This window comes from Oncorhynchus mykiss, chromosome 2, assembly GCF_057628025.1.
Source record: "Oncorhynchus mykiss isolate SJ-2025 chromosome 2, ASM5762802v1, whole genome shotgun sequence".
Lineage (NCBI taxonomy): Eukaryota > Metazoa > Chordata > Actinopteri > Salmoniformes > Salmonidae > Oncorhynchus > Oncorhynchus mykiss.
Window position 1 is genome coordinate 11661168 of NC_143023.1, and position 11754 is coordinate 11672921.

Genomic DNA, 11754 nt, shown 5'->3' on the forward strand with positions numbered 1-11754 from the left:
GTATTTCTCTGAAATTATATCCTCCATTATGAGTGTTTTGTCAAAGTAACTCCCACAAAACATATAGAACCAATTGACAGCTTGACATTGCCTCTTTTGTCATTGGATCATTTGATCAATAATCATAGTATGCACCTTCTTTTTTTCTCTCTCGAAGAGCTACTGTTTTCAGAAATATGTACATTTCTGAAGATTCCTATTGTGGATCTGAAGATCTATGTGTTATGCACTTATTATCATAGTTATTTAAATATACTATGTGCACTTTGTCTATTTATCTATTTATGGGTTTCACAGTAACAGTATTTTGAATTGTTTTATTTCTAAATTAAATGTAATTATTTTCTGTAAGGCCCAGTGAAGTCACCATGCGGTAAATTAGTTAATAGACCAATAACAAAGAGAGTTCCAAACCTCTGTCAATAACATCTAGTTTTCTGTTTTCCCTTCCTCACTCAGACCACTCCCAGACAGTCCTAGCAAATTTCTTGCTTGAGAAATTGTTTTTTGCTAAAACCTGTTTTGGTCCATTTGAATGGAAATCTATTACAATAAGGTACTTAAATTGTTACCCAGAAATGATTTGATATTGATTTAAAAATGGCTGCATTGGGCCTTCAATATAATTGTTTTGCCTTGGAATCTACATTTACAATACTGTACTGTTATCCATTCAGACCTTGCATATTGACTTGGGTATTGCATATAATGTCTAAATGTTTACACCCTGACTGTTCATCAGAACGTATTGGGGTCAAAACAAATCTACAGGATTTTTTGGGGGACAAATGTAATTTATCACTGATGTAATTCTAGTAATATTTTTGTATAAACGATCGTTGGCATGTCACATCTAGGCCTAGTGTTCATTAGATATTCCCGCCAATACAATTCCCTTAAAAACAATATTGTAAATAAAGATGTGAAACGAATCTCTGTGTCCACATAATAATGTCACCTGAAGGTTATCTATAAGAGAGAGTTTTTTGGTCAGGTGAGTACTACACTTAATAAAGTACTGACAAAGGCATAACATTTGGGGTCACATCACACAAGGAATGAGTTGTTAATCGCATGAGAAACTAAAAGTATGTACAGTAACAACTATACACATTTATTTATTTTATTGTCCATTTTTTTTTAAATCATTTCAGATATGAGTCTATTTTTATTTTATTTTTTACGTTAGACTAGAATTGATTGCATTGAAATGGAATTGACACCAACCCTGTAAAACATCCATGATTAAACCCATTTTTCATGAGCTGAAATAAAAGATCCCAGAAATTTTCCCTACGCACAAAAAACATATTTGTCTCAAACGTTGTGCACAAATTTGTTCTCATCCCTGTTAGTGAGCATTTCTCGTTTGCCAAAATAATCCATCTACCTGACAGGTGTGACATATCAAGAAGCTGATTTAACGGCATGATCATGACACAGGTGCACCTTGTGCTGGGGACAATAAAAGGCCACCTATACCCTCCCAGGCCCACCCATGGCTGTGCCCCTGCCCAGTCATGTGAAATCCATAGATTAGGGCGTAATTTGTTTATTTTAATTGACTGATTTCCTTTTATAAACTGTAACACATTTTTTTTCTGATTGCAGCTTCAGTAAAATATTTTAAATGGTTGTGTTTATATTTTTGTTCAGTATTTATTGCACTGACACATTTTTTTCTGATTGCAGCTTCCTTGTGGGGAATATTAATCTTCTAGGATGTTATTCACAAAGGGATATTCAGGTATACTAAATCTATCTCAATGCCATCAGACTGCTAAACAGCAATTCCTAACTCAGAGAGGCTACTGCCGACATTGAGACCCAATCACTGGCCACTTTAATAAATGGATCAATAGTCACTTTAAACAATGCCACATTAAATAATGCTACTTTAATCATGTTTACGTATCTTACATTACTCATATCATATGTATATACTGTATTTTATAGCATCTATAGCACCTTGACTATGCCACTCAGCCATCGCTCATCCATATATTTATATGTACACATTCTCATTCACCCCTTTAGATTTGTGTGTATTAGGTAGTTGTTAGATATTACTGCACTGTCGGAACTAGAAGCACAAGCATTTCGCTACACTTACATGATCTGCTAACCATGTGTATATGACCAATACAAATTTGTATGATGAAGTATTCAGTACTAGATAAACATGACACAATGTTGTGGAAAATATAGAAAAGAAATCAAGGTGATCATAAAACCATGACTGTCGCAACATTATATGGAATCAGGTGAATCGTTTTGAAAAAAATAAACAGTTCCTACACACACTACATTCCAAATACCCTTAGTATATTCTGAGCAGTGCCTAGGCTAGAGATAAGCCATTTTCAGACATGCAGTAGAACTAAATTCCTCTGAGAACGTTTTCAGTATACCATTGTAAATGTCTCTTTAGTAAATTCAGTTGAAACAATAAGCTGCCCGTTTTAGGATTCCGAACCGAAGTACTGCAATTTTTTTGATAATTATGTGATGTCCATTGAAGAATTTTTCAGTCCAATCCATAGATGCATTCCTGGTCTTCATCCTAATTTATGGAAAAGGTACACTGCCGGAACTTCATACCATCTGGATTCATACGCCGATTTTATGATCAGGATTTGTTCTTTCCTTTTATAAAATACAATACATTATAGTTGTATGAAGTTGTTTTAAGATTGTTTCTAATATACATATATATATAACGGACTTCACTTCGATAATTTGATAAAGACCATGATATGGTATCTATTTTATTCCTACATGCGGAAGGATAGAGTTGCCACATAATTGTAATTCGGTCTATTACAGTGAGACGCCATCTTAAACCCAATGATTCAACAGCAGTAACCAAGTTGTTCCTTGACTGCTGAGGGGCTAGTCGAAGGACTCGCTTGTGATTGTAATTTTAACGTATTTTTTTATTTTATTTTCTCCCCACGAGGCGTTGGTTTTATCCACCTAAACGCGAGGAGACCGATTTGTGGCATTTGACAAGGGTATGCATCTTCGTAAATTGTTTTATATATATTTTATTTGGATTTGACATCGAATGTATTGCGTTGTATTTGGTTGGTAGCTAGCTAAGTTAGCTAGTTTGTAGGTAAATGTTTCCCGCAGTCCAAAGGCGGTGGCAAGCAATCTGAATATCAGCGCGTCGTGATCACGACAACTGGAGTCGTACAGAATTGATTGGAATTCACAAATACAGTTTTATCAGAAACGAATTGAATTCATTTTTAGCCAGCTAGCCATGGTGGTAGCAGGCTGCGCCATGGCCCGGACACTCCCCGCTAGCTAGCGTTTGCTAGCTGCCGTAAACGAGGTGATTTGCTAGCTAGGTCAACATTCCGGCGCTTTGACTCATGTTAGTGGTCGTGAGAAACAACTGTCTAGTTAGCAACTATTGATACAGCTGACTGGAACGTTTTGCCCTGTTACTTTTCAATTGGCTTGAACTGGGAGACATTTAAGTAACGTTAGCAAGCTAGTTAAGACTAATGATGGAGATAATTTTTCAATCAAGCAGCTAACGTTGGCTGGCTAGCTAGATAATAGTAAGAGGTTCCATTTTTGCTAGTGTCACTAGCTACGTCGAAATTGATGGCAATAGCGCAAACACTATCCCACGTCCAACACTAACTTTAAATTAATCAACTGATTTGATTGTAAATAAATTAACAACATTTCAATGTACGATGCCCATTGTAACTAAGTGGATTTGTTAGCTAACATTATCAAAGTCAACTAATATTGTTTAATTTCGTCAAACGTGATAGCTGTCAATAAATCAAGTTTTGTTTTAGCAACTGGGTAAAACTGTTTTACTGGATGTCTAGTTAAACAAAGACCGACAAATTCCTTAGCCGTTGTGATTTGAGAGGAAGTTGAGGAGGAGCTTGACTGAAATTTGAGTCGTTGTTGCTCATCGGAAATTCGGGCAGACTGAAGTGGACTTGGTTGTATGTGGGGGTGGGGAGCTAGCTCGCTGGTGGAAGATTTTTCTGCTCTTGCCACCAATTTCTAGTGAAACACAGCGGAACTACTCCGGAAATACCCCTTAAAGAACCCAACGTTGTTTAATCGGGATCATCTCATCTTGATATTTGGAAGAAACGTGCATAATGCCTTTGCCTTGGACATTGTAACGTATCTTATTGTTTGTTAGCCTACAAAATATTGACAATACAATAACGTTGCCACGGATATATTGCCGTGATTCATCTACCACTAACATTTGCATACTTTCCCGGAGGGTTGGTGGTTTACTAAATCACAGTAAGTTATCGAAACTTCGGTCTTGCAAGGTATGACACATACCTCTGTGGATTAATTGTTTCTGTGAATGAAATTGAGGTTTTAGAATTTGGTGCCGTACTTTTAACTTTTACAGAAGACTAATGCTGTAAAAGTTGCAGAAAGCAAGGGTATGATTCATGATTGGTTTCATGTCTAGCGTTGTTAATAAGTAACCTTGGATTTTTACTACAGTCAATGACGAGTAGTAGCCTAATACAGTAAACAATACTTGTTTGCTGAGATAATGTTCTTGTTTGACATTGTCATGTAATTTTCTTTAAAATCATCTTTATTGATGGGTGGTTATTGATGGGTGGTTAGTTACAATCTAAAATAATTTGGCCATGGTAGTATGCACAGTAGGCCAAACTGTGGACCAGGAATTAGTAGTTGTGACTGCTGACCGTGCACATTGCTCTGAGGGGGAGCGATTGTGGTCTCAAATTCAGCTCACAATAAAGCAGCTACCAAGCTTTCTCTGGTAGTTTCTCTGACAGCCACGTTCACATGTTGCTACGTTTAACCTCCATTTAACTTGGCGGTTGTCTTTTTAAACAGACATATGGTTAGGGAACTGAAGATTATACTGCTTGGAAATGTTCATTTGTTTATGATCTCCTCTGAATTTCTCAATTGCTTTCCATATGTTTACCATTATGTCGGTAGGCTTGGTTGTATCCTAGATAGGCAACCTTTGCAAATTCATCTATGTTCCTCAAACTATCGCTCTTCTGGTGCTCTAGGAATCCATGTCCCTTGAAACAGCCTATTAGGTCCCAGTGTCTTTAGCCCAGGGCAATATGGTAGTGTTTTCAGTCAGACTCCCTCCACCACAGATGTCTGCTGTTTTGACTACTAGCCTCTTAGTGCATGCATTGTAAGCAGATGTGCTGAATAATCTCCATAGAAACTGTGAGTGACTATTAAACATGGGTATGAGGACAAGTATCCCATCATAGCCCCTTAAAGTGCAGCCTCCTAATCTGTGATTCATACTGCTCTTTACAGTTTAAATTGAAGCAATTGCCAGGGATGGTTTTGGATATTGATTGGTTTGCTGCAGTTTATTACACTTATTGTCTGCTGCTGGGTTCTGATAATGACCCAAATTGGGTAGTGAGCAAAGCTGTTTTCCCATCTGACTCTTAAGTGTATCTACGGCTCTGCATGTGGGTTTTAACTTGTCCACCAGAGGGTCTGGTGATACTGGGAGATCCTGTTTTTTTTGTGGGGGTGGGGGTGGGTGGGGGGGGGGGGGGGGTACTAAACTTGAATGGATTTCATTACCTTCTTGTATAAACTAAAACACAGTTGTGATGGTATCTCTGCTAATGCTGCAGCAAGGTGTTTTGTTGGGCAGTGTCGCAAAATAAAAAAGTTAATTTCAAATAAGTTTCAGTCCTTAAAGTATGTAAAATATTGTGTGCTATAGGTTGGAAAATACATTTAGACTTTGGGTGACATTTGTTTCCAACATTATGGCTGTTTTCCTAAATATTAAATCTGCTTCATATTTAGTTTCCTTGCCACGATACTTGTATGGTGATACTGGTATCCTTATGGCCCTAGTGTTTTGCATTGGACCTGTCTGAGGGATCATGTGACGTAAAAACAAATCTATGAACATCACTCACTTGTGAAGCTAAAGGATTTTGATAGCGCCATATTCCCTACAGTGCTTTTTAGTTCAGTTTGTCTTATTTAAACATGTGTTTGTAGTAAATATTTCAGCTTTTATTTTGAGTTGTCTGAAATGTGGTGTATAAATGAAGCTTGATTTGCTCTTCTAGAACCCAGAATATAGGGTCTAACAGAACTCTCTTTGGTATTCTTGTTTATTAATCCAAGGGACTGTATTTAACAGATTGGTAGCACATCCTCAAATGAAGACTGTCATTTTTTTTGTTGCTGTCTTTGAAGCCCCCATTCCCCACTGTTTTTATTTGGCCTCCATTAGTTTAGCTGCCAAGTTAATGCTTCATACATTTAGCCACCAAGTTAGCAGTTCATTTGATGTCTAGGTAATGCAGCCCTGATTCTGTTTTTTCCCTCTGCTGGAATTTAGCTGGTCCAATGAAAAGGTTGCTTTGTGCTATTTGTTTTGGCATGAGCTGAGGTGGAAACGACTATGAATGAACTTTGCTGTTCTGTTACTTTCAGATCTGGAAGCTGTGCAGGCTGTGGGTTTTGAAAGTAACATGGCTTCCCAGTGTAAGTATTCAGCTTTTTAGAATAACTTAAACATTGCTGCCACTGATTTTTAATTCAACGGTCTTCCCCTCTGGTTGAACTGCCTCCAAGTAACCTAACGCTGGTTGTTATCTAATGTCTAGCTGATCTGATGGAGCTGGACATGGCCATGGAGCCTGACCGGAAGGCTGCAGTGAGCCACTGGCAGCAGCAGTCGTACCTGGACTCTGGTATCCACTCAGGGGCTACCACCACCGCCCCCTCCCTGAGTGGGAAGGGCAACCCAGAGGAGGAGGATGTGGATAACCAGGTGCTGTACGAGTGGGAGCAGGGCTTCTCTCAGTCCTTCACACAAGACCAAGTGTCAGGTAAAAAAAAATACACTACAATACCATGGGAATGCTTGACTGGGATTTTGAACATGTCACATGGTGTGAAGTTAATGGATAGTAGTTAGTACTTTATTCTACTGACAAACCTCAGCTTTAGAGGAATCTGGCCACCATCTTAGAGAAGTGGCTCTGACCTAACCTCTCTCCAGACATTGACGGGCAGTATGCCATGACCAGAGCCCAGAGGGTGCGTGCGGCCATGTTTCCAGAGACCCTGGATGAGGGCATGCAGCTCCCCTCCACCCAGTTTGATGGGGCACACCCCACCAATGTGCAGCGGCTGGCTGAGCCCTCTCAGATGCTGAAGCATGCCGTGGTGAACCTCATCAACTATCAGGATGACGCCGAGCTGGCCACGCGTGCCATCCCCGAGCTGACCAAACTACTCAACGACGAGGACCAGGTGCGTACAGCTAACCACAACTGGCCCGCTTTGGTCCCCAACCAACTAAGAAATGCACCTGACTTAATGGTGTTAGGTTGTATAGAGTCCTGACCTCTTCTGTCTTTATTCTTCCAGGTGGTGGTGAACAAGGCTGCAGTGATGGTGCACCAGTTGTCCAAGAAGGAGGCTAGCCGCCACGCCATCATGCGCTCCCCCCAGATGGTGTCGGCAATCGTGCGCACCATGCAGAACACCAACGATGTGGAGACAGCCCGCTGCACCGCCGGCACCCTGCACAACCTGTCCCACCACAGAGAGGGTCTGCTGGCCATCTTCAAGTCCGGGGGCATCCCCGCCCTTGTCAAAATGCTTGGGTATGTCTGTCAGCCCCTGGACTGTAACCTGACCGGTCTCTTGAGTTTCTAAGGAAGTTGTTTTAAGATGAACTGCACAGAATCACTGATCTACAAGTCCCCCTGCATCTCACTAACTGTTCATTATGTGGTCAAGATTAGAGGTTGTGTGCAACGTCTTGCTCTAACTCAGTATTTCCCAAACTGACCCCCCCCCCCCCTTTTTTTTGTTGTTGCTCTAGCGCTTCACAGCTGAGTCAGAGAACCAACACGTCAAGCTTTGATTATTTTATCAGCTGTCGTGTTAAGGCAAAAACCAAAATGGACTGAGTTGGGGGAAATGCTGCTATAACTGTTCTCCCCTCAAACAGGGGGGAACAGTTACAGTTAGCTAGTTTCTTTCCATTTCTTTCCACCTTCCTGTGTTCAGTTAGCCTTTGGTACCTTCCAACCTAAAACTGTCTCCTCAGGTCCCCAGTGGACTCAGTGCTGTTCTACGCCATCACCACCCTACACAACCTGCTGCTCCACCAGGAGGGTGCCAAGATGGCCGTGCGTCTGGCCGGGGGCCTGCAGAAAATGGTGGCCTTGCTCAACAAGACAAACGTCAAATTCCTCGCCATCACAACAGATTGCCTTCAGATTCTTGCCTACGGCAACCAAGAAAGCAAGGTAAGGAATTTAAATTAAAATCAGTTTCATTTACTGATCTCTTGGTTTTAAACATCTTTGATGCTTCGCTCTGTCCCTTAATTCAGGCATTAATTGTGATCCATCTTGGTGTATTTTAAACGTCTTTGATGCTACCCATTCCCAGCTTATCATCCTGGCCAGCGGTGGGCCCCAGGCCCTGGTCAACATCATGAGGACGTACACATATGAAAAGCTGTTGTGGACTACCAGTAGAGTTCTCAAAGTGCTCTCTGTCTGCTCCAGCAACAAGCCTGCCATCGTAGAGGCTGGTACGTACTACCTTTTATGGACCTTATTGATTCTGCCTCAGTTCAAAAAAAAAAAAATATATATATTGCAGAGTGGGCTCTTGCTCAACTTAGTTCAGTTGGCTCTCCACTGATACTCACAGTGAGCTGGGCTAAAGGCTGTGTGTTTCTCCAGGTGGTATGCAGGCTCTTGGGCTTCACCTCACAGACCCCAGTCAGAGACTAGTCCAGAACTGCCTGTGGACCCTCAGGAACCTGTCAGATGCTGCCACCAAACAGGTGAGGTGCTAGTGGGGGACGGCTCACCTCTGTTCCTCTTTCCTACACCTTTCCTTCCTGAATTCTTCCTACATAAGAGCTCTCTTTCTGTCTCCCTGCCTTTTTCCATGGAGAAGACGACCTTAGCTGAAGTAGATGTGATGCAGGTAAAAGTAGTCCTTCCTGCCTTTCTGTGTTGGAGCTGTGGCTAGTCAGAGCCCACTTCATCTACAGCCCAGCTCATCGTACCCTTACAGTTCAGCTGACTTACTAAAGGCTCATTAGAGTAAAGCGTTAAACCCACCTGAAGAAGAGGAATTAGTGTAAGCATCTCTCTGAGAAGAAGCGGTCAGTGTAAGGCTGTCTGGTGGTTAGCTGTGTTGGTCTGGATGAGACATGCCGGTGTATTCCTTTCCTCTAACAGGAGGGTATGGAAGGTCTGCTGGGGACCCTGGTCCAGCTCCTGGGCTCTGATGACATCAACGTGGTGACGTGTGCTGCCGGCATACTGTCCAACCTCACCTGCAACAACTACAAGAACAAGATGATGGTGTGTCAGGTTGGGGGGATTGAGGCGCTGGTCCGTACCGTGCTGCGTGCCGGAGACCGCGAGGACATCACTGAGCCGGCCATCTGCGCCCTGCGCCACCTCACCAGCCGCCACCAGGATGCTGAGATGGCCCAGAATGCTGTGCGGCTTCACTACGGCCTGCCTGTGGTGGTCAAGCTGCTGCATCCCCCCTCCCACTGGCCCCTCATCAAGGTAATGTTTGTTTTATGAAAATGGGATGTGGCCAATCAACATTTGTTTCCACATCGGTGTAAGTTAGTAGCAGAACCTTCATCTGTAGACTTAGTTCCCTGACTTGGAAATGAGTACTTGTTTATTTAAATGAAATGGTTTAAATGTGATCTCTTCCTTCCAGGCCACTGTGGGCCTAATCCGTAACCTGGCTCTATGTCCAGCCAACCATGCCCCTCTGCGTGAGCAGGGGGCCATCCCCAGACTGGTGCAGCTGCTGGTCAGAGCCCACCAGGACACCCAGAGACGCACCTCCATGGGAGGCACCCAGCAGCAGTTTGTGGTAAGACACGCTTGTGTGTAACATACACCTCCACACAGTGCATCTGTAAGTGCATAGTTTCCTCAATGCTCTCTGTAGTCTCTGAACTAATGGTTGTCCTGCACCACAGGAGGGAGTTCGTATGGAGGAGATCGTGGAGGGCTGTACTGGAGCTCTGCACATCCTGGCTAGAGACGTCCACAACAGAATCGTCATCAGAGGACTCAACACCATTCCACTCTTTGTTCAGGTAAGAACTCTAAGCAACTTAAATGTATTGCTCCTCACAACTACAGAATTTTGATCTTTTTCTTTCCAATTTGAACTACACAACTTAATTAAAAAAAATATATAACTAATCTGATCTTTGCAACTCCTGTACCTTCCTCTTCTCTTGTTGCTGCAGCTGTTGTATTCTCCAATTGAGAACATTCAGCGTGTGGCTGCAGGAGTTCTGTGTGAGTTGGCCCAGGACAAGGAGGCAGCGGAGGCCATCGAGGCTGAGGGCGCCACCGCCCCCCTCACAGAGCTGCTTCACTCCAGAAACGAGGGCGTGGGTGAGTTAACAGGCCTCGGTCCACAACCAGCTCTGTTGGCGCCTCAGAACTCTTATGATTGTTTAGCCCACAAATAAATGCAAATGGCTGCCATTCTAGAGCTATGCAGGTCTGTCAGTCATGGGAATTCTAGAATATCTATGGTTTAGGCCTCTGTCCAGAAGGATCTGTCTAGCTGGCTGTTGGTGCATTACGTTCTATAGATGGTTAAGTGAGACGACTCAACCCTGTTTGTTCTCTCCTCAGCCACCTATGCTGCTGCTGTTCTGTTCCGTATGTCTGAAGACAAGCCCCAGGACTATAAGAAGCGTCTGTCTGTGGAGCTCACCAGCTCCCTGTTCAGGACGGAGCCTATGACCTGGAACGAGGTGCGCTGCTGTTTAGTCACTTCTGTCTGCTGCATCTCAAATGGCACGCGGCTTATGGGCCCTGGTCGGAAGTCGTGCACTATAAAGGGAATAGGGTGCCAATTGGGAAGCAGCCTGGGAGACATGCCAAATTACGTGAAGTGTCATACTTTAAAAGAACTTTAAAGTATTAGATGTGCTTGGATCTGGAGCCAGGAGCTCTGTATTTACTAAGGAAGTGTCTTGTGTTCATGGCCCATGACACAACTTCTGGGCAGAACACCTCAGGGCTGTTAGTGATTACTGTCTGACGTGACCCTCGTTCCTGATGTTGTGTTCTCTGGTCCTTCTCTCTCTAGACAGGAGATCTGGGCCTGGACATCGGCGCTCAGGGAGATGCCCTGGGCTACCGTCAGGAAGGTAAGCACTGTCTCATGGTGCCTTGTCCTGGTGTGCAGCTCTCAAACTGCTGCTCACATAACAGCCCAGCACCTGGGCTCCTCCAGCAGCAACCCCCTGACACTAACTCCCCCGGCCCCACTGTGCTAGCTAGCTAAAGCTTGGAGACCAAGTAGTTTGGATTTGTAGTGGCTTTGTCTGGATTGGTACTGTGATTGGCTGAGAATTATGATTGGTTGTTTTGATCCTACTACTGTGTGGCGCTTGTGTTAATAAGCTCTAACAAGTGTGTGTGTGTGTGCTCCCTCCCTCATCACTTCCATTGGCAGACCCTAGCTATCGCTCCTTCCACTCTGGGGGATATGGGCAGGACTCCATGGGTATGGACTCCATGATGGACCATGACATGGGTGCCCACCACCCCGGCCCTGAATACCCAGTCGACGGGCTGCCCGACCTGGGCCACGCCCAAGACCTGATCGATGGTCTTCCCCCAGGCGACAGCAATCAGTTGGCTTGGTTTGATACTGACCTGTAAATAGACTACTTTTTAG

General features: G+C 43.3%; 1 protein-coding gene across 23 annotated transcripts in view; it reads left to right on the top strand.

The window, feature by feature from the left end:
- The window catches only part of LOC110512888 (catenin beta-1), a 41745-nt gene that overhangs the window by 29100 nt on the left and 891 nt on the right, over positions 1-11754 (top strand). For 3 of the 23 annotated variants that reach the window (XM_090188730.1, XM_036966171.2, XM_090188738.1), the window contains exons 2-15: positions 6475-6525; positions 6648-6872; positions 7046-7299; positions 7417-7655; positions 8105-8306; positions 8452-8596; positions 8751-8854; positions 9258-9596; positions 9760-9918; positions 10028-10147; positions 10304-10454; positions 10701-10822; positions 11161-11221; positions 11530-11754. In XM_090188730.1, coding sequence (XP_090044856.1) covers positions 6513-6525; positions 6648-6872; positions 7046-7299; positions 7417-7655; positions 8105-8306; positions 8452-8596; positions 8751-8854; positions 9258-9596; positions 9760-9918; positions 10028-10147; positions 10304-10454; positions 10701-10822; positions 11161-11221; positions 11530-11738 — 2343 coding nt within the window. In that variant the 5' untranslated portion in view covers positions 6475-6512 and the 3' untranslated portion in view covers positions 11739-11754. Of the gene's footprint in view, positions 1-1692; positions 1748-2851; positions 4323-6474; positions 6526-6647; positions 6873-7045; positions 7300-7416; positions 7656-8104; positions 8307-8451; positions 8597-8750; positions 8855-8970; positions 9001-9257; positions 9597-9759; positions 9919-10027; positions 10148-10303; positions 10455-10700; positions 10823-11160; positions 11222-11529 lie in introns of those variants that run through there. The other 20 variants (XM_090188694.1, XM_090188685.1, XM_036966163.2 and 17 more) reach the window with 18 other exon arrangements.